The 25,336-nt window shown below is 43.6% G+C and overlaps 9 protein-coding genes across 9 annotated transcripts; 6 read left to right on the forward strand and 3 right to left on the reverse strand.

Moving 5' to 3' along the window:
- The first annotated feature begins 1,203 nt into the window (after positions 1–1,203).
- On the forward strand, positions 1,204–4,530 carry EAE97_005494 (uncharacterized protein). The gene is made up of 2 exons (XM_038876006.1): positions 1,204–1,632; positions 1,683–4,530. The coding sequence occupies exons 1-2, from the start codon at positions 1,546–1,548 to the stop codon at positions 4,425–4,427; spliced, it is 2,832 nt and encodes a 943-aa protein (XP_038733343.1). The 5' UTR covers positions 1,204–1,545; the 3' UTR covers positions 4,428–4,530.
- A 503-nt stretch (positions 4,531–5,033) lies between these two features.
- EAE97_005495 (uncharacterized protein) lies at positions 5,034–7,456 on the forward strand (the record flags this gene model as incomplete). The annotated part of the gene is made up of 3 exons (XM_038876007.1): positions 5,034–5,098; positions 5,156–7,043; positions 7,103–7,456. 3 exons carry the CDS (start codon positions 5,034–5,036, stop codon positions 7,454–7,456), a joined length of 2,307 nt encoding a protein of 768 aa, XP_038733344.1.
- Positions 7,457–8,569: 1,113 nt separating this feature from the next.
- On the forward strand, positions 8,570–9,682 carry EAE97_005496 (uncharacterized protein; the record flags this gene model as incomplete). The annotated part of the gene is made up of 1 exon (XM_038876008.1): positions 8,570–9,682. The coding sequence occupies one exon, from the start codon at positions 8,570–8,572 to the stop codon at positions 9,680–9,682; it is 1,113 nt and encodes a 370-aa protein (XP_038733345.1).
- Positions 9,683–10,086: 404 nt separating this feature from the next.
- Positions 10,087–11,870, reverse strand: EAE97_005497 (uncharacterized protein; the record flags this gene model as incomplete). Its single annotated transcript, XM_038876009.1, has 3 exons — positions 10,087–10,414; positions 10,474–11,036; positions 11,087–11,870. The coding sequence occupies 3 exons, from the start codon at positions 11,868–11,870 to the stop codon at positions 10,223–10,225; spliced, it is 1,539 nt and encodes a 512-aa protein (XP_038733346.1). The 3' UTR covers positions 10,087–10,222.
- A 666-nt stretch (positions 11,871–12,536) lies between these two features.
- EAE97_005498 (uncharacterized protein) lies at positions 12,537–14,556 on the forward strand (the record flags this gene model as incomplete). Its single annotated transcript, XM_038876010.1, has 2 exons — positions 12,537–12,602; positions 12,661–14,556. 2 exons carry the CDS (start codon positions 12,537–12,539, stop codon positions 14,554–14,556), a joined length of 1,962 nt encoding a protein of 653 aa, XP_038733347.1.
- A 731-nt stretch (positions 14,557–15,287) lies between these two features.
- Positions 15,288–16,893, reverse strand: EAE97_005499 (uncharacterized protein; the record flags this gene model as incomplete). Its single annotated transcript, XM_038876011.1, has 3 exons — positions 15,288–16,427; positions 16,501–16,532; positions 16,872–16,893. The coding sequence occupies 3 exons, from the start codon at positions 16,891–16,893 to the stop codon at positions 15,288–15,290; spliced, it is 1,194 nt and encodes a 397-aa protein (XP_038733348.1).
- Positions 16,894–18,038: 1,145 nt separating this feature from the next.
- EAE97_005500 (uncharacterized protein) lies at positions 18,039–18,668 on the forward strand (the record flags this gene model as incomplete). Its single annotated transcript, XM_038876012.1, has 1 exon — positions 18,039–18,668. One exon carries the CDS (start codon positions 18,039–18,041, stop codon positions 18,666–18,668), a length of 630 nt encoding a protein of 209 aa, XP_038733349.1.
- A 446-nt stretch (positions 18,669–19,114) lies between these two features.
- EAE97_005501 (uncharacterized protein) lies at positions 19,115–20,083 on the reverse strand (the record flags this gene model as incomplete). Its single annotated transcript, XM_038876013.1, has 1 exon — positions 19,115–20,083. The coding sequence occupies one exon, from the start codon at positions 20,081–20,083 to the stop codon at positions 19,115–19,117; it is 969 nt and encodes a 322-aa protein (XP_038733350.1).
- Positions 20,084–20,538: 455 nt separating this feature from the next.
- EAE97_005502 (uncharacterized protein) lies at positions 20,539–24,564 on the forward strand. Its single transcript, XM_038876014.1, has 5 exons — positions 20,539–20,641; positions 20,775–21,297; positions 21,357–21,475; positions 21,526–22,419; positions 22,471–24,564. The coding sequence occupies exons 2-5, from the start codon at positions 20,833–20,835 to the stop codon at positions 24,269–24,271; spliced, it is 3,279 nt and encodes a 1,092-aa protein (XP_038733351.1). The 5' UTR covers positions 20,539–20,641; positions 20,775–20,832; the 3' UTR covers positions 24,272–24,564.
- The last annotated feature ends 772 nt before the right edge of the window (positions 24,565–25,336 follow it).

Below are 25,336 nucleotides of genomic sequence, written 5' to 3' on the forward strand. Positions count from 1 at the left end.
TCCCATGCCGTCCGTATATGCCACCATACTGCACAGTAAGAAAAACTCAATAACGGACGCGACGTGTTTGAAAGCCCTTGCTCATGTAGGAGTTGTCTTCTAGAACGCCATAGATCCTAACGGTACATGCTTACTATAGTCATGCCTAATATCTATTATACTCAGGATTCCGTATGGTGGTCGCCGAAAGCTTGAATACATCAGCTTAAAGCTTAGCATTTGTAAGTTCCCCTTCTTCGGAAGAATCGATCTTGCAAACCTCAGTATCTGTCGGCAATCTTGATCAATAGCGTTTCAATTGTTGTTGAAAAGAGACTCGAGAGACTCTTTGCAATGTTCGGTACCTAGGTAGTGATTAATAGTCATCGTGTGCCTTGTCCAGCTGTTGTTGGATAGTTTCCGGTCAAATCAAATAGATCATGCTGAAAATGATTTTTCAACTGTTGTACCGATATCGTAATCACGCAGTAGGATAGAGCGAACATCTGACTATACCTAGGTGGTGTGATCTCTCGTATATATTCACTATATGAGCCACCAACAATTGTATAATAAGATGGAAAGGGATAGGTGGTATGTTACGGAGCTCAAATGTTGGAGGCGCAATTCCATGATTGAAGAAAGATCAAGATCTTAATAGATTCAGTGACATGGAAACCAACTGTTAAATAACTAACTACCATCTACCTTGAATCGGTCGACAGCTATAAAAATGATAAAAATGGAAACACGATGATACAGTACAGAATCCTATTGGTACTCAAATTGTCCGGTGTGGCTGGGGCTTAGGGGGGCTGATATAAGGCTACTGCGCGAGAAGCTTAATTTGGCTATGGACCCCTTTTGCGCCAGCGAATTCAAACAAGTCCCTTACAATGTGTGAGTGAGAGACTTTGTTTGGCTAATCATATTCTCCAAAAACCCTCATAATGTATGGATTTGGGGGCCATGTTTGAGGAAACGTTTGGGTTTACTGCGTTCTATTGGTTCCGTACGCCTGTAATGTTTACTCGTGTTGACCCCTCATTATGGCGCAGATGCACAGGACCAGCGCAGACTTCGGGGGGGATCCAAGTGGATCGATCTAATGTCTAGAACTCAAGTGACTGGTATCGTGAAATACAGCACGGAGTTCCTGATCATTCTTAAAGGAAGTCACAAGTGCCATGTTTCGTTCTTGCTGTACTCTACACCTCGATCATTCCTTACTTTTCTTAGCACTTGATTTGACTTGAGTGGTTCAGTAAAGATCACTTTTTTGTATTTATCAGTCTGTCATTTTTATGATCCCTCTCATTGCTTTCACATTTCTTTATGATTCATAGCTCTATTATAAAATTGTCCAGTCATTCACGTAAATACTTGCTCCTACACAACAGACGCCCATTGCTTTTGGCACCACTCCCTAAGGGAAGCAGAGAATGCGTGTGCATCTTTGGAATCACCACTGTTAATATGCATGATCATATATGATTGTTCAAAACTCCATGAATATGAGATTGAAGCCGACTTCTAACGCATTTCGAACTTTTTGACACGTTTCTAATGTATCTTTACACTGCCCTACTCGGGCTCATAAGTGGAGCGGTAGCTCAGTCTACTGTAGATTATTCACAATATGTTCTCACATCAGTAAGTTTGTACGATACCCTACACCAGATTTTACCTAATATACTTTATAGAATGGCGAGGCCAGTGGAGGCAATACTTTCCCTGGAGTTTCCTTACCTTTTGGTATGGTCAAGCTCGGGCCTGACATGTTTACGGGAAGTGATAGTTATTCTGGAGCTGCATTAAATGGCAACTTTACCGGATTTTCCATGATGCACGAAAGTGGAACTGGAGGATCACCGAAATATGGTGTCGTCTCACAGATGCCAATACTTGGGAATATAACCAACCCACTGGTCAACCTGAATGATACTCGAGTCTCTCCCGATATCACGTCGGTAGGATACTACAAAGCTTCGCTGGGAAGCAACATCACTGTCGAATTGTCGGCAACAAGTCGTGCGGGCTTTTATCAGTACACATTCCCAGAGGGTAAAGGCACCCCAAACGTAGTTGTTGATGTGTCTCATGTATTACCATCATACCGAAAACAGGGCCTTTCCCAGAATTACCTTGGCGGGAATATTACCGTGCTAGAGGATGGACATTATGAAGGATTTGGTGATTACAACAACGGATGGAATATGGCACCGGACTGGAGAATATACTTTTGTGGATATTTCGAAAGTCCAGCGACGTCGGAGACATTTATCGGAACAAGCCTCAATGGAAGCGCAGTTGCAAGTTATGGTACAGAAAAATCTGCTTCTTCCAAAACTCGACTAGGAGCCATATTCAGTTTCAACACTACAACGGTAGTCTCTAGAGTAGGAATATCTTTTATATCATCAGCCCAGGCTTGTGGAAACGTCAACTCACAAATACCTTCTGGTGCAACGCTCTCCACCTTGACTAACGATGCGAAAAGTGTCTGGAATACCGAGGTTTTATCCAAAGTTACGACTACTGAGACCAATAAAACGAATTTGCAGTTATTGTATAGCTCCCTATATTTCATGCACTTACTACCATCCAACCGAACCGGGGAAAACCCACTCTGGACTTCATCAGAGCCATACTATGATGATACCTTCACGACTTGGGACCTATTTAGGTGTACTTTTTCGTTATTTCATATACTCCAGCCAGTAGCATATGAGGAGTATATCCGATCACTGATTGACATATTTCGATTTGAGGGTTATATGCCAGACGCGAGGTCCTCAAATTTCAATGGCGCAATACAAGGGGGGTCGAATTCTGATAATGTGCTAGCTGATGCCTATATAAAGGGAGTGAGAGGGGCGGTGAATTGGACGACTGGATACTCAGCTATGGTAAAAAATGCTGAGGTTACCCCAGCTAATAATAACGATCCTCGAGATAATTCGTCTTCGACGAAAGAAGGCCGTGGAGCCCTTCCCGATTGGTTACAGTATGGATATATTACACCAAAATATGGCCGATCTGTGTCTCGAGCGGTCGAGTATTCTTTTAACGACTTTTCTCTTTATCAAGTAGCGACTGGGTTAGGAATGAATGACGACGCAACGAAGTATTTGAAGAGATCTCGTAACTGGGTAAACCACTGGAACCCGAATGCTACTTCTCTAGGGTTCCATGGGTTTCTCGTTCCTAGAAGTGCTTTAGGATTTATCAAACAGGACCCACTCTCATGTGGTGGGTGTTATTGGGGAGATGCTTACTATGAAGCACTCCCTTGGGAATATTCCTTTAATATGCATCATGACATGAACACACTGATCGCGTTATCAGGTGGACCATCAACCTTCGTCAATCGTCTTGACACAATGTTTAAGCCTGGAATCAACACCTCTGGGCGCTCTTCAGCATTTAACAATACGATTTTCAACCCAGGCAACGAACCATCGTTCACCACACCTTACTTGTATAACTATGTAGGAAGACAAGATTTGAGTGTAGTGCAATCTCGGTATATTGCAAAGTCATATTACTCACCTACACCTGGTGGGTTACCAGGGAATAGTGATGCGGGCGCAATGGAATCATGGTTAATTTGGAACATGCTTGGTTTATACCCTATGGTAGGGCAAACCACCTTCTTGATTGGCAGTCCATGGTTCGCCAACACAACTATTCAACTTGGTGGCGGGAAAACACTTGCTATGACCACTGTTGATAGATCAGAGTCTTCCTTCTATGTCCAATCTCTCAAAGTCAATGGAAAATCATGGAATCAATCATGGCTTACCTGGAACGATGTCTTTGAGAATGGTGGGACAATGGATTTTGTTCTTGGACCTCAACCCTCGAATTGGACAACGGGACCGGCACCACCAAGTCCGGCGAGCATGGTCAGCGATACTGCCAATCCCAACAGTATACTGACACCGGTTCCCACAGCCCCTGACCCTAAGTCTCATCGTAGTATTGAAAGAGAGAGAAGAAAAATAATGCTGAGAGAGATAGCTTTTGTGACACTAGCTATAACTGTGGTAACAATTTCCTGCGCAGGAATTTGGTATTGGCGGAAAAGAAATGCTACAGTGAAAGTGGATGTTGACGATCAAGAAAAGGGGCCCAAACAGGAAGGCGTCTCTGCACGAGAAAATGAATATAGTAGCAAAAACTACAAACCAAAGTTATCGAGATGGATGAGATGGAGACCAATGGGTGCTCCAAAGGGTGATTTGAAGAGATCACTCACTACAAAGAATGGCCTCAAAAGTATCAGTGAAGATACTATGGTTGATGTGAGAGAATCAGACGGCCGAAGTCCTAGGAAGGCACCCATGGTTATAGTGAAAGGACTTCATGAGACTTCATCTGAAGAAGCTCTTGAACCTTGGACGCCTTCTGAAACAAACAGAAGGATATTCGATGAGAGGATCTAGGCTATAAACAAATAATGAAAATAAAAGCTGTAGGATATACTAGATGATTAGATATAGATTTAGAATATAGAAAGACTATAGATTTGTATAAGAGCAGATACTTCACATTTTCCGGTATAATTGAATTCACCAGAGTGATTTGCCGGGGGTTTCCCCTGGTCTGGTACATCAACCAATTGTCAACTAACAACTGTCAATTGTTGTAGTATTCACTCCTTATTTCAATATTTGTGTCGAGACGTAGTGCATTGTATACACAAAAGCAGAAATGGCATATTGATTTGAGAATTGTCTTGAACAACAGTTGTGTATGGTTAACATCATTTCTACTCAATGAATTTCCTTGATATTTGCTTGTCCAGGGCGACCAGGCGACTAGGCACTCGGATCACCACAATAAGCTCGGACCACAATAGAGCTTCCAGTTTCCAAAAGTTTAACTTCCCCGAGGCTCTCAATAATTTATTCCCAAAATCAAACTGTTTGTGCAGACAGTCATGAATTTATGATTGCAAATCGACAAATTTCCTGAAAACGAATTGATACGAAGAATTAGGAATACCCCTTTCAATAGCATACTGCAACAAAAAGAATACCATTTTCAAGATGTTGTTTCCAGAAGAAGATACGGGAGAATTGAAGAAATGGATCATAAAGAGACTTGAGAATACGTATGTTCAGCTTCAATTTCCGTCATCCTATAGATATGATATTAATTTTCTTTATAGATCAGATGCAGATGCAGATGTTCTTGCCGATTATGTTCTTGCTTTATTGCGACATGATGGAGATGTCAATACTGTTCGACAACTTTGCATGGCTGAAATTCCCGATTTCTTGAAAGAGGATACTTCAATTTTCGTACGAGATGTCTTCGATGCCCTCCAATATAAGACTTACTTGAGTGGTGGACCTCCTCGTCGCGATTCGCAACAATTCGCGCCACCTACCGGACCATCAGCTCCAGCTTTCAATAACCCAAATATGGGACCTTCGATGGGCCATCAAAACGGTTCCCGAAAGCGCGCATTTGACGGACGGGGCGATGGAGATTCTCAAATGTATATGGGAGGTGGAGACCAGAATTCACGCGCATTTAAACAACCTCGAAGAGGTGGCGCGGCAGGACGTGGAGCTTTCGACAATTTCAATAATGGCAGAGGAGGATTTCAAGGTCATCCACAACATATGCAAATGCCTAATGCGCAATTCATGCCTAACATGCCTAATATGCCAGGTTCTCCAACGGGCTTACCTCCTCTCGATCCAAACAATCCAATGGCAGCTCTTCTTGCTATGCAGCAAGCTATGGGTGCGATGGGTATGCCTCTTCCACAGGGTATGCCAGGATTTCCTCCCAACGGAGCCAATCAAAATAGAGGGCATCCAGGTCCAACGGGCCAGAGGAAGCAAAGATGTCGGGATTACGACCAAAAGGGATTTTGCGCGCGAGGAAATACTTGTATGTTCGAGCATGGTCAAGATTCGATATATGTTCCTGGAGGTGCTGGCAAACCTACAGACGAGTACGATCCAAGTAATGCGTCGCTTATGACCGAAAATCAGAACCAGAATGACAACAGCCAACGACCGGCACCATACAGCGGCTTTGAAAACAACCGTGGTGGTATGGGACGTGGCAGAGGGCAGTCTATGGGCAGAGGTGGATCGCAAATGCACTCTAACAGAGGCGCGAGACGATCAGAGTTCTCATCAGATCGAGCAAACTATAACAAGAACAATACTACAATCGTAGTGGAGCAAATTCCAGAAGACAAGTTCTCAGAGGAAACCGTTCGAGAATTTTTCACTCAATTCGGTAACATAAAGGAGGTAGATATGAAACCATATAAACGATTGGCTCTGATCACATTTGATGACTGGAACGGGGCGAATGCAGCATACAGTTCACCTAAGGTTATTTTTGACAACAGATTTGTAAAGGTCTATTGGTTCACAAATAATGAAGCGCTTCCAAAACCTCCTGCGAACGGATCATTTAGTGGCACAAATCACAACGGTGCATCAGGCCCAGTCCCTGCAAGAGAGTCGGATGAACCTCAGATTGATATCGAAGAATTCGCCAAAAAGCAGCAAGAAGTACAGAAAGCCCACGAGGAAAAAATGAAGAAGAAACAGGAAATGGAAGCCACTCGCAAGGAGCTGGAAAGACGTCAAGAAGAGCTTCTGAAAAATCAAGCCGAGGAAAAGAGAAAGTTGATGGAAAGACTTGCAGCCAAGTCTGGTAAATCTGTATCTCCAGGTGTCAATGCAGAAGGTGGTTCTCCCGCGCCCGCACCTTCATCTCAAACAGAAGCCTTGAAGAAACAACTTGCAGCTTTAGAGGCGGAAGCTCAATCTTTAGGTTTACCAAGTCTGGATAGCCCTCTTTCTGATGATACATGGGGTGGGCGAGGTCGCGGACGTGGTGGCTATAGAGGAAGAGGTACTTTTGCTCCACGTGGTTTTCGAGGTGGATTCAGGGGACGTGGCGGGGCTGCTTTTGGTGGTGCTCCGGCCCGCTATAATCTTGACAATCGAACGAAGAAGATTGCCGTTAGTGGTGCCGACTTTACAAATCCTCAGACGGACGAGAGCTTGAGAGAGCATCTTTTGGTATGATCCCTTTTTTCCCCCTTCAAAATTTTCATCTATGTGTACTAATACATTCATAGGGTATTGGTGAATATACCGAACTCACAAATACGCCAAGCGGTTGTCAGATAACTTTCAAAGATCGTCACACGGCTGAGAAATTCATGTATGGTCTTCAGAATGGCGAAATTCCATCGGTAGGAAAGGTTGAACTATCATGGATTCAAACGCCTCTGCCACCGGTTACATTGCCAAACATCCAGAATTCGACCACTGGTGGTAATACAGAATCAGATTCCAAGATGGAAGGTGGTATGGAAGGTGATGCCATGGCACAAGATTCTAATTCAATGGGTATGAGTGGACATGGTGGGGAGAGAGACATGCAAGAAAACATCGATTATGATGTTGCGGGTGATGACGATTGGCAGTAGATTGATGGATAAGTCGAGGAGGCTGAAAATGAGAAAAGGGTTAGGCGAATGAAGAAGCATATTCGATGAACTTAGGTTTGAATGATTGTATACCGAAGAGCGTACATCTTTCTTGTACGAATTTGGCATTTTTGTAATAATAACTCGTGAGCGAGAGACGGGGAGACCGAGCAAAAGATACCTAGGCGGGCAGGAAATGCACATATGAAATGCCTTTATCATGAAAAAAGATAGCCGACTTAAGTCGTATGAAATCAAGCACACAGAAGAATCTTGTTGAGGACCGGAACTATGCATACATGATCAGAGATACCATGAATATGAATATTACAGGAGCAAGCTATAATAAAATCTTACTCAAGAGATTTGAACAGTAAGGTATAGAGTGCACTTTAACTGTAATTCAAATATGAGGAAATTTCTCATTCGATTTTCTTCAGTGATGCATATATTGTAAACCGTTGATGCATGGGAATACGTATGGATATATGGTATGATCGTACTTACATCTACTAGTATTGATAGATATATTCTATCTGTACAATTTTAAAGGTATCACTTACTTTATGTAAATTACGAAAAATTAAAGAAACATATTAAATTCAAATTATGGTAATCAGATTAATCGTGAATCATGATGCATAGATATATAATGTCGCTTATGTTTACTCCTTTACTTATCTTCATAATGTGTACACCCGCCATGCCAAGTCACGAATAACCCAGAAACTGAGGTACTTAGTTTCGAGTCAGCCTTTATAAAGTATACATGTATTCAAGCTTTTGATTCGCCATTGCGGGTTATCAAAATCCACTCGTCGCTTTTTTGGGGTCTAAGTGTAAGTGCAAGTGCTTGACACGATTTTTTTAGCTCCTCAACCAAGTGGAGACGATCGATGGATGAGCGTTTGGACTCGGAGGTTGGAATTTCCTGAAGAATTGACATGTCCACAGAGGACAGGGATATCTTTACCAATTATCAAAACGTCGATTATATGTGAGATATTTAATAGTTTTTGCTTGGTAGATGAATAGATAAATGTACATCTCATCCTATCTCTAAACCTCATCTCCACTTTTCACCCCCCATATCAAATCAGCGAATTCCCCAAAATGAGACGAACGACCCGCAAAGCCCTCGTGCATCTCACGCTTTTCAGCAGCGCCCTCTTCCTCATCATCTACCTCAATCGCTCATCGAGCAACACCTCTTTTCCCTGGACCCGCATCCGGTACACGCACGATGCGGCGACCCGAAAAATCCCCATCCCGTCTCCCCACGGTATTTGTCCGGGGCTCTCCAGCACCCGCAAACCCGCCCTCATCGTGTCCCACGTGGCCGCTGACGGCGACCCCAGCTGGCTGGATACGCTCAGCCACAAATATCACATCTGCATCTACAATGTGGATTCCTCAGCGCTCCTGAAAACTTCTCAGAAAGTGCTGCAGGTGCCCGCGAATCGCGCGCACGAAGCTATGCCCTATCTCACCTTCCTCATCGACAATTACGAAAACATTCCTGCGGCGGGCGCCGTCTTCGTCCATGGAAATCGCTTCCAGTGGCATAATGATCACCCCACGTATGATAATCTGGATCTACTATCTGCACTTGATCTTGAGAGTGCGTTGGCGGAAAACGGATATCATAATCTCAAGTGTGATTGGAGTCTCAGCACGTGTGGAGATAAAGCGGTAGCCCAAGGAAGCTTGGAGACGAGTATGCAAGCGTCGCTGCAGCCGTGGGATAAGAGAGCGGTTTCTGATGCGGCGATGCCGAAGGCGTTGAGAGTGTTGTTTGGAGAGGGGAAACAGTTGAGTAGAACGGATATTGTGAGGAGTCAATGTTGTGCACAGTTTGTCGTTTCGAGGAAAAGTATTTGGAAACATGAGAGAGAGGAATATGTAGCACTGAGACAGTGGTTGTTGAATCCTAATGGTGCACCTAAAGATGACAAGGTGGCGGGCAGGATATTGAGTTATTTATGGCACGTGTTGTTTTTGGAACAGGAAAATAGTGAGGAGGGAATGGTGGATTTGGAAAGACTCAATAGACAAGCATGTCCAAGTGCACGAAAGTGTTATTGTCGACTCTACGGGAAGTGCGATTTAGATTGTAGGACAATGGGGACTTGTCGAGGACAGTATATATTGCCGAAAAATCTCAGGCTTCCGGAGGATTATGGAAGACAGTTTGAGCATTTGGATGACCACTCGGATAGTCTTTGAAGCACGAGAGTCGAAGTTTTTGCATTATAGATGGAGTTGGAGATTGGAAATTTGTGTTTTGATAGAATACTAATCATTGAGAATACCTAGGAATGGTACATTCATTATGCAAAATAAAATATTGTAAGATTGCATCTCAAAAACATTATATATAATCCTAGTACATTGGAACCAGAGAACTGGAGACCAAAATCAAGTCTCCTCTATGAGAATATTTTTGTTTCAATAGCCGAGACTGTATCTTGTATGTAAGGGCTGCTGCACTTAATATTTTATGTCGGAATTGGATTACGATTGTCGATATCCACTTGCCAAAATGTTAATTTAAGTGTCACAATAATACCACCAAAGATAAATAAACAAAAGCAGATAGAATCAAAAATCTAGGATCAAGAAAAAGAACATTATTCCCTTCGCAATATCCACATGAAGTTATTGTACACCAGTGATTTTCCGATCATCCATAGATCGATTCATCAGCCCATCCATAAAATCGCCTTCCATGTATCATATCACGTAGCAAAATCATTTACCGCGCAATTACTCTTCATCAAAAACCTCCTCAACTCTTGGCGCTAAATTTCGTTGTGTAGTTTCTCCAGTAGAAATTTGTGCTGTTGATCCTGTCGTGGTGGCCGAGGCTGGAGCTGGTTGACCTGTCATTGCTGCTCCAATAGCGCTTGCACTAGCGGAGGCACTCGACTTAGACTTCTTCTTGCCTTTCTTCTTCTCCTATTGATCATATTAGCTTTTCCTGCTCCTTATCAAGATATTTCATGAGGAGAACATACCTCTTGCCATCCCCAAACAGGTCTGAAACTGTCGAAGAATCCAACGTCCTCAAACAGATTTGGGTATAACCATAATCCAGGAGGTACTGCAAACATTGTAATACCAAACAGAATTAATCTGAAAATTGCCATCGCAAAGAATAATCCTAATAATCCAAGCATACCCATACTTAAATACCAAACACCCAATCTCATCTTCATTGGCCAAAGTGGGAACATGACAATTGCAAATACAATCGCTAATGCTCCAGCAGCGTATAATTTCTGTTTAATTTGTGCACCTTCATAAAGCCATACGAAATGGAGCTCTTCCTTGCATTCTTGCTGTTGTTCGATTTTGACAGTCCAAAGCCCCTTCACCCGCTTTGTGTTGTGAGCACCAGGGGCATGATCATGACCTTCATGAGGATCTACTTTAGAAACACGAAGTGCAAGGAGAGAAAGTGGGAGAAGTTTGAAGCAGTTTTCGAGTGAGGCGCGATCAGTAATTTCGGGGAGAAGTGGGTTCTTCTTACGAGCTTTTTCATAAGCGGGCGATTGAATGGCTCGGAGAGCACGTTTCACTGTAATTGTATGTTAGAAAAAGTTGTAGTATGGTAGTGAAATATTTTACCTTTGAACATGTCCTTTCTCTGACCATTCAAGATACACGTTCTCGCTTTTAAGTCCTGACCCATCAAAAAGTTTGCAAGAGCAATAGCTGCTGGATTTGGAGGGCCTGGTTGAATTGGTTGAGGTTGCTGTTGCTGCTGTTGAGCCATGGCAGCTTCTCTTTGTTTCTGCTGTTGGGCCATTGCATCCGCCTTTATCTTTTCCACAAATTCGGGTACAGTCATACCAGCTTTTGCGGCATCTTGAGCCAATTTCTCCTTCATCGCCTGGACTTGTTCCGGAGATGGTGGTGGGCCCTGTTGTAGAGCTTGTTGCTGAGCTTGTTGCGCCTTAATCTTCGCTACAAATTCAGGTACAGACATTCCAGCCTTTTCAGCATCCTGAGCTAGTTGCTTTTGCATAGCCTGGATTTGTTCTGGGGATGGCTGTTGGCCTTGTTGTAGAGCTTGTTGCTGGGCTTGTTGCGCCTTAATCTTCGCTACAAATTCAGGTACAGACATTCCAGCCTTTTCAGCATCCTGAGCTAGTTGCTTTTGCATAGCCTGGATTTGTTCTGGGGATGGCTGCTGGCCTTGTTGGGCTTGTAGTCGGGCTTGGTTTTGCGCATTCATCTTTGCTATGAATTCAGGTATCGATAACCCTTGTTGTTGTGCTTGTTGAGCGATTTGCTGTTGCATCATCTGGATTTGTTCCGGACTTGGTTGTGAACCATCTGGTAATCTGAATTGAATTTGACCTAGTCCTGGTGGTGGTCCTTGTTGGGGATCTGCTTTTGGAGAATCCATGTTGGAAACTGTGAAAGCGGATACAATATGTAGTGGATGTAAGGGGAATGTCTATGGCAAAATGTGGTTGAGGTGAGTGAATGAGTGAATGCGTGAGACAGTGAATAAAGATTGATTAAAGTTATCTGTCCAAATCTTTATTTAGTGCGGGTATAAATCGGGTTATACAGCCACACAATGTGGCGGACGTTAACAGGCAGATGAGGTAAGCTGCAATTCGTGAGGATGCTGGCATGAACGGTGCACAGAGCTTTGGTGCACGGTTTGTCCAAGGCAGCAAGGATAATACGATTTCCGAGCTTAGACAAGGAATTTGAGCATCAGCGGCATTAGTGTCCTCAGGCATCCTGGCTACATAATCACCGAATCGAGCTCATCTCTCAAACCTCCTTCATCATCGAATCGGCTATCCGAAAAGGGCTAAAATGACAAAATGAAAAATGAACTTCACATTTTTAGGTTCTATAACCTTTATCTAAACCCATTCAATCATCTATAATACTCTCCTTCTTTCATTCTTCTCTTGAGTTCATAAAATACCTTTTGGTGACCGTTCACAAGCTATGACGCATTCAATCATTCGGATGCTTCGGATGGGAAAGAAAACAGAGGGGCAAAATTCGCAATTATTGAGTAGAAGGCAGACATTGATACTCACTCTGTAAAATGAGTGAAAGTTATAACCCAGATAATGCTGCTTTACCGGAGTCTCCTTACGATATAGCATTTCTGGTGTGTTATGCTCTTCTGATCGGATCAACATGGACACTCTTGCTAAATTATTTCTTAGTCACAAAGAGATTTAGGATTGAACATACCAATCAATTATGCTACGGCTCCTGGCATTTCTTTGACGGCCGCATGTTTCTCATCTCTCAGATATGAGGATAATGATGCGGCTACTTGCATTTCCAATTTATTAGCCAATGGATTCCGGAGATTGGAAGTAGATTTATATTGGGATGAAGCAAGGCAGTTATGGACTTTTTGTCCTGTTGCTGTACCAGTTTCGAGCACAGATGTTACCTCTACACCAACTCCAACATCGACGCTTTCATCCACCATAGCCAGTTTGACTTTAGCGCAACAAACTACAGATTTGATTCCTAGGCAGAATGCAGCCACGAGTTCCATCATTCCTTCACCGAGTATGACAGATGTAGATGGTACATTTAGTTCAAGACCTACTTCCCATAGTGTGTCTGCAGTGGACGTAATAGCAAGCTCTCTCGAACCAACACTACCTTTAGCCTCTGCAATCCCAAACACTTCGAACAAATCGCTGTATAATATCGGAACTTACACTTGTACTAACACTATCAGTTTACATATGCTAACAAGTCTTCTCCTGGATTACATACAAGAAACACAAAATACGCTTGATGCATATATGTTGATACTGACTCTCAATATCCACGCAGTAGAGACTAGTTCCAGCATTGATGACCCTGCTCCTCAGCCATCCGACCTTCCAGATCCGTTAGAATCTCTAAGGTTCCTTTTCGCGGCAAATTTATCAGCATACATATATACGCCAGATGATCTAAGGTCCAATCGAGCAAATTTAAATACATCTTGGTACCAAGTTACAGAAAGATATCGGCCTGCTTTAGATTATTATACTACTGTCACGGAAGAATTTGGTATCATATCGACTGAAGATGGTTGGCCGTCAGAATCTTACATTGAGTTTTCTCAAGGCAAACGAATGCTTTTACAATTTGGCTCTGTAGATCCTCAAATGGGGAATTATAATTTCAGTGGAGATGCAGGGACTATCTTCCCCCCGAACTATCTCAGCAACCGCCGCGACAATAACACATTAGTCAGTGCTGATGGCGTAGTGGAAACCGGTTGCTTCCTTGTTAATGTCACCGAAGACATTTCTCAAGTAAACTCATCCTGGGCAACAGCGGCAAACATACCCGGATTCGAGTATCCCACAAACTCGAGTTCCAACCTGACTTCTCTCCTCAACCTAACATCCTCTCTCACACAGTGTGGTATATCCCCAACCCTAAACATAACCCTTCTCAACACCACCGCCGACACCAACAACCTCCCCTACCAAAACTACACCTACTCCACTATCTGGTCCTGGGCCCCATACGAACCCCGCTCCTCCAACGACAGCGATAGCAATGACCCCCTCTTTCGCTGCGCCACTTTTCACTCGTCCACCGCCCACTGGCACGTATCCGACTGCTCCAGTAAACTCTACGCCGCCTGTCGCGCCCCTTCACAACCCTACAACTGGACCCTCACCACCTACCCCATCTCCTACTCCTACGCCGCGCAAGCCTGTCCCTCCCCCTACCTCTTCTCCGCGCCCCGCACCGCCCTCGAAAACGCATACCTGTCCCAAGCAGTCACAAACCTCTCTCCCGCCCGCGACTTCGACACCGACGATCCGAAAGTCTGGCTTGATTTTAATTCTCTCGATACGAAAAATTGCTGGACCACTGGCGGTCCGAATACCACGTGTCCGTATAGCAATCAAGAGGCAGACGATAATATAAGAGAGAGAGTCGTGATTGTACCATTGGTGGCGACGATCATCGTCCTGCTCATCTTTTTCCTCGTGCTGTGTGTGAATTGTGGGAAGGGATTTTTGGGGAGGAAGAGCGAGGGGAAGAGGAGACGGAGGGTGAGAGAGGGTGCGGTGTATGAGGGGGTGCCGGCTTGAGGGTCGTGCTTGTGGTCGGGGTTAGGGAGCTGTGTATTTTTATTTATGTTTTCTTGTATTGCTTGTGTATCTATGTACACCTATAAACAGGTACCTACTCATTTTGTAAAAGTTGTAATTGTAATTATAAACCGCATAGGATATCAAGAGTTGGATAATAATTTCTTGTAACAGTTCATACCACAACTATTAGTAGATAATTAAACCCTTTGAATATTCTTTTAATCCTCTATGAATGTCAAAATTACAACACAGATGGAAGGATTTATACACATACTACCTATTGCAACACACCATCATATCATCATCACACACAAACTCAAATTCCACACTAACAGCAAACCGGGTGAAAATATCCATTTCATCACCCTAACCCCCATCCAAAAAAAAGAACAATAAATCTCAGAACAAATTTATATGTCAATCAATCAATTTAGAGACATTTAGTTAGATTTAGATATGCCCTACAGTACGCCAACCTTGCCGCCATTCCCATTTCCCCTTGATCCCGACGCCATGCTTGTATTCCCAAACTGTGTTACCTCCAAATTTACTGTTCCTGCAGCTAGCTAATTGTAATGGTTCCCATGGACTTTCCGTACGATATGACATCTAGTATGTATCCGATGCCGAATGCAACTCCTACGCTTGCTATAGACCGCATGCTTGTAAGTGGGTAGACGATGTAGCTTCTCAATACGTGTGGGTAAAGTATGAGCTGATACAAATGATTAATGGTGTACTTCATCTTCGCTTGCTAAGCTTCCGATTTCCGACCAGCTATCGGGTGTGACGATACCGTCATCTACACTCATGACATCGGCGTCACTGGTAGCGCCGCTTCTTGGGTGCCAGACTTCTTCGCCTGAACCAGCCAATGATACGGAATCTGTGGGAGTAATCATTCCATCTCCATCAAGGGATTCGAGGGAGGAATAATCGGGATCGGAGATGGTAGGCGATGGGGGAGTAACTTGAGCGCTCTGGGTGGCGGTTGGAGTTGAAGGGCGTTCGTGGGGTGTAACAGGCAGAGGAGAATAAAAACCGGTTGCGTTATCGGTATGATCGGCCCAGGCGTGAATGGATGCAAATGGATTTTCATTGTCTTGTGCTCTTGCTGTGTAAGTTGGCTCGGTTTCCAAGTTTTCAAGGGTAGGTACAGAGACTGGTGGATCTGGGTTGAATGGTTCAGAAAGATCAACAAGGGTTTCGGCGTCTTCGTGGGCAATAGGTTCTGCTGGTGAGAGAGTGGAAGTACTTTGTCGAGAGCGGGATCGAGTTCGGCCTTCGTGGCAACTGTATAATCCTTCAGAGTCCGATTCGTATTGTTCACCGTCTCCGGGAGACATTAAACTTCTATCCATGGCTTGTTGTTCCTCGCTGTCAATACCGTGCTCATCTGCAAATGGGTTGGCGTAGATTGTTGATCGATTCAAACCTCGTACACCGCGTCGATGGGTGAGACCCTCTTCAGCTTGACCGTTCAAATCTGTACCAGTATTGTAAACGAAAGTGCCCTTCTCAGCATTGGGATCCTCTTGTAAGAAATCCTCAAAACTCGGCTTTCGGCTCGGGTTTCCCGCTGGTCTCTTCTCATCCATCCTTTGCTCCTTTTCCATTCTTTCCATGCGTACTGCATTCCAATACATCAATTCCTCTCTCTGTTTTCTCCTGCTATCCTCATCGGCATCTACGCCTACTTCCGAAGCACTCTGCATAAAACCCTCTGCATCCTCAGGGCGGTTGAAACGGGGCTGTCGACTATTCGGATTGATTTCATCGCCGAGGGAATGTAATGCGACTGCGATTCTACGCCGAACATCTTCAGCGAATTGTCGGGCTTGTGGTGATTCATAGACTGCTATCGCCGCCTATTATTTCCATTAGTTCTTGAATTTCTTCGTTGTGCATTGCATGGATTCTGTAAAAAGAGGGGAAACTTACGCCTACAGCCACAGCAGCTATGATTACCGCACCTGAAACCAAAACCGGATGATTAGGCATGTTCCCTCAATAAACTTTGTGAAATAAGGGAAATGTATTGATGGAGAGATTGAAGGGAATCTCTCATGGAGAAGGGAAGGATGAGAAAAGCAATAGGAATTTGGGGTATTGAAATGATAAATGGTTGCCTCTTATGAGGTTGCGTACACAAAAAACACCGCCACTACTTGCAGGGTTATCGGGTGATCTTCACCTATCACAGGATAAGAATTGGGGTGCTGTAACTTGTATGTGTATGAATGAATATCACGGACTTAAATTGTGGCAATATGCCGTGGTGCCGTACATTCATTGATTAATTAATTACTTACCTGGAGATAACATGAAAGGCATTTTTGGTAATTATTTTTGGGTCATCAAAAAGCTTGAAAATCGAATCGCATGAAAACCTAGGGACAAAAAGAGAGAGAGACAATAGGTACAATATTAAGAGATGGATGGGACGTTTATAGTTCTATATAAAGAGTCCTTTAGAGCAGAGCCAGACTAAAACGGAGCACGGAATGAATGATGTTGGTTTGATAAAAGAGGCGTCTAAGAGTATGAGGGGGAGTAGAGTAGGTAAACTCCACACTACTGTAAATAGTTTGAATTCTACTGTGCCGCTTGATAACCGCTGAAAGTAATACCCATGAGGAAGCTGGAAGCCCTGTCTTTTATGGTAGTATTGTCATTTTCACGGAATATTGAATTTCCCAATTAGACCGGTTTACGACGGAAGAGAATGCGTAATACCTGTCTAGGAGGTTTCAAGGGAAGAGGAAACAAAGCATTCCTTGCTTACGCCAACCATTAACCATTTTTGGTTTCATGCTGTTTGCGTGTTCTGGGGAGATTCGTCTATCGATTTCATCTATCTCGCATTGCATATGTAATAAGTACAATTGAGTTGGTGCACTACGTATGTACGGTACAGTAAAATGACTGTTTTTCATGGGCCAGAGATACTAACCTCCACTTTGGCACAATCTTGGAAAGTCTATCGATAAGCTAAAAGTCCCAAAACAAGGCCAAGTGTGGGGGGGAAGAATGAATCATGATTTCATGCCTCTTCTGAGCCTGGTTATTTACTTGTATTTATGTCCGATCGGTAGTTGGATTCTTTTACCTTCCCCCCTAACGAATTAGCGACACGCTACGTGAAAAAATACATATGATAAGTCTACCTAGGTATTCCTAACAAATATCATATCATCTTCGGTTTTGAAAACATCAATCACGAGATCTCAAATCTAGGAATTTATCTGTCTAGAATGACGTTTAGAAAAGTATACTGTAGCTTAGTCAAGTATGATCTAGAAGTAGATCCAATAAGTACAATTTAGAGTCTTTGCCTAAGTTCCTAGGAACGACAAGTACTATTAGCGCGGAACTCCTGCACCCAATATAAAAACGTCTTCGGCTTCCTCTTAAAATCCTCATAGGACCCCCCTAAGAGAAACCTCGGAAATTCTCAGTATCGAACATAATTCGAAAGCATGGCTGCAAGACACACCCCGGTGCCATCGGTCGGATCTTCAGGTTCAACCTTCTCGTCCACCGTATCGAGAGAGAAGAATCTTTCAGATGTTTATGTCGACTTTCACAAAGAATACCAGCAATTGTTAATCCGAAATAAACAACTAAGCGATAATAATCGCAATTCCGAAAGCAATAAAACGTATGTTCCCATTGCTGTGGAGAAGTGCCACATCGCGCTGATATCAAATAGCAATCATGATAGAGTTCCTGGAGCCACGCCCGTACCATCCTCCTCGGCCCGTGATAAATTGCAAGAAGTAGTGGCATCATTGCTTCCCGCTATCGGTGAGCCATTTTTTCAACAATTTTCAGTCCTCAGAAATGAAATAGAAGGGAAAATAAGACTATGGGATGCTTTGGTCGCGGAAAATATAAAGCTTTCCAGTGCGGCAAGAATCAAGCAGGCTATGGAGGATGCAAAATCTGCTTCTGATAAGTCTTTCGCAGAAAAGAAAATTGCAAATGACAAGCACGACGATGAGTTGGACCTGGAAAACCCGTCCGACAAGCGTACCTTGAACATTTGGATAGAACTTGAAGATTTTAAGATTCCAGAAACCCGGAGCTCAGACAAGGATTCCATTTAGCGAATGTCTTCGGCCATAGATTTGGATTCGGGCATACTAGTAGTTCTTGTCTCCTATCCACATCCATTGAGATCGGAGTCTCTAGGCAAACAATAAATTCACAGTAGAGATGAAGCAAATAGGAAAGGTATGGTGGATTAGAGGTTGAGATGGATGATGTAGACATAGGTGGAGGTAGTAAAAATACATAATGTATAATGTATAATAATAATATAAATTGAATCATTCTATGATATCCTACGCTTTTATAACAGTTCATGTTAGCCAATGATTGAAACTTATGAAGAATCGCAATATTGATTGAATAATAATACCTTTCAGATTGTACAAGCTCATATTGAACAACTTGAGATAAATATTGATGTGAAATATCCAAATGTATCAGGTGAAGTGACGAAGATGGACTGTTTTTAAGATTCGTAATATGATATATGTGTCTCTGAAATTCACGCAGATTTCTCGGTGCTTGTGGGGTTATCTTTCGTTTCCTCTGTTGCTGTGACAAGCGTCATCTTATCCCCTTCGGAATTGTGCTTTTTAGGTGTTATAGCATCTACCTTTTCCACAATCACACACTCTTCTTCTTCAGCTTTCCTCTCTTCTGCTTCCAGGTACTTCGAATAATCTTTCCAGAGCTGTTCTACCGGCCTTCCACAAAGTTCGGTCCAAAATCTCTTCTCTTCGTATCGCTCAACTCTCAGCTTTTCATTCACCCTCCTTACGGTGCCTTTACCGAATCTCTGTTCCAGATATTCAAGAAAGTAGCCGGTGTGTTGGTAACCTGCATCCCATTTCCCGGTAGCCTCTCTTTTCCAATGAGGTGGACTCAAATTGGCGTTCAATCGAACCCAATCTGCAATTCCTTCAACCAAGCCGCCAGGGCAAGTATTGAATCCATTGTATTGGTAGCAATGTACCATTTCATGAGTCAACACACCCATGATCTCATGCTTCTTTCGATCTGGTTTAATTGATTCGTGCTGTATGTAATCTAGGGATAAATGTATCTCCTTGTGGTCATTGTCAAGGTCGCTACCCGTTGTATATGCCACACCTTCCATGGAACGGAGGATGAGGGTCACCGATCGAGTTGGTGTCGGAGTTGTGGTGGGACAATTGGGAGACTCATATAATAGCGTGAGAACGCTCTGAACTGCTGTCTGTAGAGCCTCGTTCGCTACAACGGCGGTCAAGAAAGTATGTGACCCTGCATGATTGAGATCTCGTAACTCGAGGCGTAACTTAGGTAGAGGAAACTTGATGGATGGTTTGGAATTATCATCTTTGTCAAGCGTTGACGGCGGCTTTTCTTTCGAAGGAGGCATCGGTATGGGAGTTGGAGCCGGTGAGGTACTGGAGAATTGAGGCATGAATACAGGTGGAGGAACCGGGCTGGTTGCGGGGGAAGTGGGCATTATGCGGGTGATCTGTAGGGTTCAAAGGTTCAAAGGATAAGGTTTAGGACAAGGTCACTCCTTGCAAGGGTCCTGTTGCATTGATCTTCTCATGCGGAATTGCAATAAGGAAGGTTGAGAGTAATGAGTGCCGTGCCTACCTAGTCTCCTAGCTTGACCTTGTTGATGTAGCAGAGGGTTGAGCTTCTTTCAAGTTGAGGACTCAGATGCGGCAACGAGACAGGCTGTCGATGTTTGTTGATATATTGCCGAATGAGAATGAGAATGAAGGGGCTTTCTTTATTTCTTGAATGGGCATCAATATTGCAATGAGATGATAGGTTCCAAGGTTGTCAACAATAGTCTTTACATGTCCAATAAGAGGTATAGAAATGTTCATGTCTCTTACCAATCTGACTGGCTTATCTCTTCTGACTGGGGTCTGATCGTATTTATAATAATGGAAGCTCTGAGACCAGTCCGTGCTTCCCCTGCCCGGGCAACCATAATTTGTTTTGACGCGACAGATTTATCTCCAAAGGGGATTTGGAAAGTTACATAGCAAAGTACAACATCATCGTAAGTGTCTCCAAATTTCTTAATTTCTTAATGTCAATATTGTGCTACATTATCATCTCCTCAATAACCGAATACCATACGGTGCATAACCTCCTTTATTCTCCAAATCACTGACAGCACATCTCATCTACAGATAGGCACATATCCTGATTTGATATTTACGGTTTCTTCAAGTTCACCCCACCTCAATCATGGGTGAAAAGATCACCGAAGATCAAGTAGCAAACTTGCTGGCAATACTTCGAACAGATGCTTTGATAGATTCGAAGGTCAATCAGATCAACAACATCAAATCCAGTATCAAACAACATAACGTTCCAGAACCATGCATACTTTCACTATTTGAAGCCTTGCGCATAGCAATGTCGTCGCAGCATGCCGCACTAGTCAACGCTGGGTTCTCTACCCTCAATCATCTCCTCACCAGATTGTCACGCCAGGAACCAAAATACATTGTCAAGGAAGCTGCCCGAACTCTGCCAATGATAAATGATAAGATGGGCGATCAGAGGGAGAAATATCGACAACTTGCTGCGCAATGTCTTACAACGTTCTGGAAAAATGCGCCGATGGATGTGGAAAGGATTGTGAAGAACGCAGGACTGATAGGAAAGAACTCGAGGATGAAAGAAAATTCAATGAATTGGATTGTACAGGTAAACAGATACATTTTGGCGCGGAGTTGTGTACACTTTCTAACCACTGTATCAAATAGATGCACCAAGAGCATGGAATGGCATTCAAAAGTTTTGTAACTACATTAATGGAGCTACTCGAAGACGCCGATGGCATGGTAAGAGATACTGCGAGAAACACTGTCATCACCTTGTTCCAGTAAGTCTCTTTCTGTCGGCCATGTTACTTTCATATTCTAATTGCCACAGGAATGCCCCCAACGGAGCCAAATCCGATCTCAAGAAGCAGTTGAAGAACTTCAATGTTCGACCCGCAATCGTATCGGCTATCACGAGTCAACTTATACAAGGAGGAGCCCCAGTAGTTGTGGAACCGGAAAGAACTGAAGTCCCTATGCGAAATCCTTTAGCTAGTAGTGCATCTGCGATGACCGTCTCAAGACCAGCAACACCAGAAGTCAGAATTGAGCAAGTAGACCCTGCATATGTGAATACACAAAGGGAATTGGAGGAAACTTTTCAAGAAATGCATCAATGGTTCCAAGACAAGGAGTCTGAAGCAAATTGGTTCAAGAGAGAGCAAAGTTGTACAAAGTTACGAAGACTGAATGCTGGAAACGCCCCAAGCGACTATCATGATGCTTTCCTTGCTGGTATCAAAAGTCTTTTGGATGGTATCTTGAAAGCGGTTAATTCATTGAGAACCAGTCTTTCAAAAGAAGGGTGTAGTGTCGTTCAAGAAATTGCTCGAACTGCTGGGCCTGGACTGGATCCTATGGTCGAAATTCTTCTACAAAACCTTATCAAACTCTGTGGTGGCACTAAAAAAATTAGTTCGCAGAACGGAAATTTGACAGTTGATATTATTATCAGCGGCGTTACCTATAATCATCGCATCATGCAACATATCTGGCTCGCGTGCCAAGACAAGAATGTTCAGCCTAGAACATATGCCACAGGCTGGCTCAAAACATTGCTTAAGAAGGAGGCGCAACATAAGAGTCACGTTGAACATAGCGGAGGCTTGGAACTAATTGAAAAGTGTATAAAAAAGGGTCTAGCTGATGCCAACCCTGGTGTTCGCGAGAATATGAGATCGACCTATTGGACTTTTGCTCAGATATGGCCAGCAAGGGCTGAGTTGTGAGTATTCGAGTATTTCTACACGGTCTCAATGTGACTAACGGCTTTTAGAATAATTGAGGACCTAGAACCGACCCAGAGGAGATTATTAGAGAATTCTCCAGACAACCCCAATGCACCAAAGAAGGCAGCGGCAGTTAGCACTGCAAGGCCTGGCCTTGGTTTCTCTAAGAGCACTACTGGACCTCCTAGACCTTCTTTGAGGGAGACCATGTTAGCTCAGAAAAAGGCACAAATGGCCACCAAGACTGTACCTACTCGTCCTGGTTCTGCTATGTCGACATTTTCTCCAACAAGGACCGTTCCAACCGCATCGGGTAAACAGTCGTCTGCAGAAGTAGCTCCCACAAGACCACACCTAGAGGCTACTGGATCTCGTGGCGGTCTTTCGGTTGCACCCATGCGACCAAGTAAATCTAAGAGACCAGAGCTTGCTGCTAGACCTGCAACTGCCGGGCCATATTCTGTAAGAAGGACTAATCAAGCCTCCAGCGAAGCAAATGCCAGCCCTTCATCCTCCACATCCGCAAGGCCACCAAGATCTAAAACTCCTGTTGCTACCAGCTCTCCCCAGGCTAGAAGGGCTCCAATTCCGAGACCCAACACAAGCCATTCCAGTCATCCCACGCAATCTCATCACCCAACCCAATCTACTTACACAAGTCCTGCAGCAAAAAGTACATCTGGGCGAGTCGTAACTGCTTCTCCTAGACTTGCTGCTTCCCCTCACATCAGTAGTCCCGTTAGGACAAGAACCAAATCGGTACCTGGATTACCTGGTCCTGCATCTAGTCCTTCAAGAGCAGATGAAGATTTTACAATGGTTGTTCCCACAATTACAGGGTTAGAACGGATGAGATCTGAGAAACTCCCCCAGGTCTTTGACCCACCTGAGGTGGAAGATATTAAAGCTCCTGTCAATCAGCCGATGAAGGTTTATGAAGACCCATTCTCAAGCACAGATGACACTACTATTCCAGGACCTACAGTTCCTCAATCCGTTTTAGAAGAAGTGCCTGTCAACGAAGATGCCATGAACCTGTCAAGAAATGGCATTAGCGAATTTGATGGCGAAGGAGCCAAGAACCCACCAATGTCCCCGGATAAACTTAAACAAAGCACAAAATTACTCGATAGCGGTATCTCCAAGATCAGAGCCAAATCTCTAGACGTCCATGGTTTCCGAAAACTTCAAGCTATGATCAGAGATAACAAAGCCGTATGGGGAGAAGGCAGATTCCCCGCCCTCTTGTTAGGACTTTTTGAATATCTTGAAGAACCATTAACAAATCTCTCGCCCGCAAAAGTTCAGGATGTGAAAGCACAAATACTTGCTACAGTCAAACTCTTGTATAAGAATTACCGAGAGTATTTCAGACCACATATCGCAAAAGGCTTTCACTCTATCCTTGTAACTAGATCCTGCTATGATGCACGCGCCCATATTGTCAGTGGCCTCGAACTTCTCGCCGATGAGCTTGTTACACTTGCCAACCCTAAAGAGACCATCCCGACCATTCTCGACTCCCTCTCTAACGAAGAAATGACATTGGAAGGATGCCGAAAATTTGGTATGGGATTACATATACTCAAACAAACTTTAGATATCAAATCAGATGTTGAGTTGGAAGATGCGGAAATTGATAGTATCTTGGAATTGGCGGCGAAGTGTCTTGAAAGCAAGGAGAGCGGAGTGAGACTGGATGCTGTGGTACTCTGTGTGAGTACGCATGCAAGAATCGGAGAGGCAAGATTCTGGAGTGGAATTGGTGGAAGAGTGAGTGGTGATCCAAAGAGCTTGATCACGTACTACATTGTCAAGAGGCAGAGGGAGTTGGAGGTAGAAAACTAACGTTGTGGAGGGTGACATGGAACGAAGGTCAGTGGCATAAGCTAATGTTTCATTTGAGCGAACGAAGGGAATGATGAGTAAGATCGTTGTACAATACGAAAGTCTTTTGTTTTGAGTGGATATTTTTGGGATATTTTCTGGGTGGTGCGATGGATTCTATGGTATGCAGCGAGGGAAAATGGAAGGGCGATACAAGGCGTTGTGCAGTGCACGTTACATATCAACTTTCTGGTTATTGGCAGAGGCGTAAGAGTTTGAGTCGTAGTCATAGTCATAGTACATCTATATGTTATAATTTTGTCATTTGTGTGCGCTTCTATGCTAAGCTTTATTTGTGCATCTTGATTGATGATATGATTGATCCCATGACATTTTTGATGGTTGCAAATTGTATAATCGGTGCTATGCACTTATTGTTATATCACTGCTTGCATATAGAGACTCAGTATAGAGAATTCTTGTAACATATCGAATTAAAATCCACAGTTGACTGACTAATTGCAATTTACTTACCTGCGCATTCTAGAGTATAGAGTCTACAACCTCCAATTCGCTAGGCTGGGTTCTTTGATCTTCCAAATTCCAATTTCTAAGTCCCAATTTTTCAATGTTTCAAGAGCGCTGTACTCATGAAGTAAGTATGAGATAGACATAGGTTGGTGGAAGGTGTATTAGAGGGCAGGGTAGACACTCAGCCGGGAGTGGTTTTGTATACCTAGCGAGAGTTGAGATTCCGGATTTCGGGGTTCGGGGTTGTTTTGATGGGGGAAGAGTTAGGGGTTAAGATTATGTCTTGAGTTGATGGGGTTTGTAGGTTGGGGGTTGGGGGTTGGGGGTCGGGGTTGGGGTTAGGGGTTGGTTATATAGTTGTAGATAGATGTAGATGTGAATGTGAATGTGGATATAGATATACTCGAGTAGATATACTAAGCGATAGCTCAGGCATATAGAAGATAGGAGATGAAATGCGCAACCGAATGAATTGAAACAAGCTAATCCTTCCATCCATCAATCTAGAGTTGAGTGCTCAGCGTGGTGATAATTCATCCATTTATCCATCCCTTG

The sequence above is a fragment of the Botrytis byssoidea genome, assembly GCF_014898295.1.
Source record: "Botrytis byssoidea strain MUCL 94 chromosome Unknown BBYS_009, whole genome shotgun sequence".
NCBI classification, from domain to species: Eukaryota; Fungi; Ascomycota; class Leotiomycetes; order Helotiales; family Sclerotiniaceae; genus Botrytis; species Botrytis byssoidea.

What these genes read in the sequence shown, in the direction of transcription:
- EAE97_005494 (XM_038876006.1), top strand. Translation starts at nt 1,546, where the DNA reads ATGTATCTTTACACTGCCCTACTCGGGCTCATAAGTGGAGCGGTAGCT. An exon ending in CACAATATGTTCTCACATCA is followed by an intron (nt 1,633 to 1,682) that starts GTAAGTTTGTAC and finishes TATACTTTATAG; the next exon opens with AATGGCGAGGCCAGTGGAGG.
- EAE97_005502 (XM_038876014.1), top strand. Translation starts at nt 20,833, where the DNA reads ATGGGTGAAAAGATCACCGAAGATCAAGTAGCAAACTTGCTGGCAATA. An exon ending in CAATGAATTGGATTGTACAG is followed by an intron (nt 21,298 to 21,356) that starts GTAAACAGATAC and finishes TGTATCAAATAG; the next exon opens with ATGCACCAAGAGCATGGAAT. An exon ending in ACTGTCATCACCTTGTTCCA is followed by an intron (nt 21,476 to 21,525) that starts GTAAGTCTCTTT and finishes TAATTGCCACAG; the next exon opens with GAATGCCCCCAACGGAGCCA.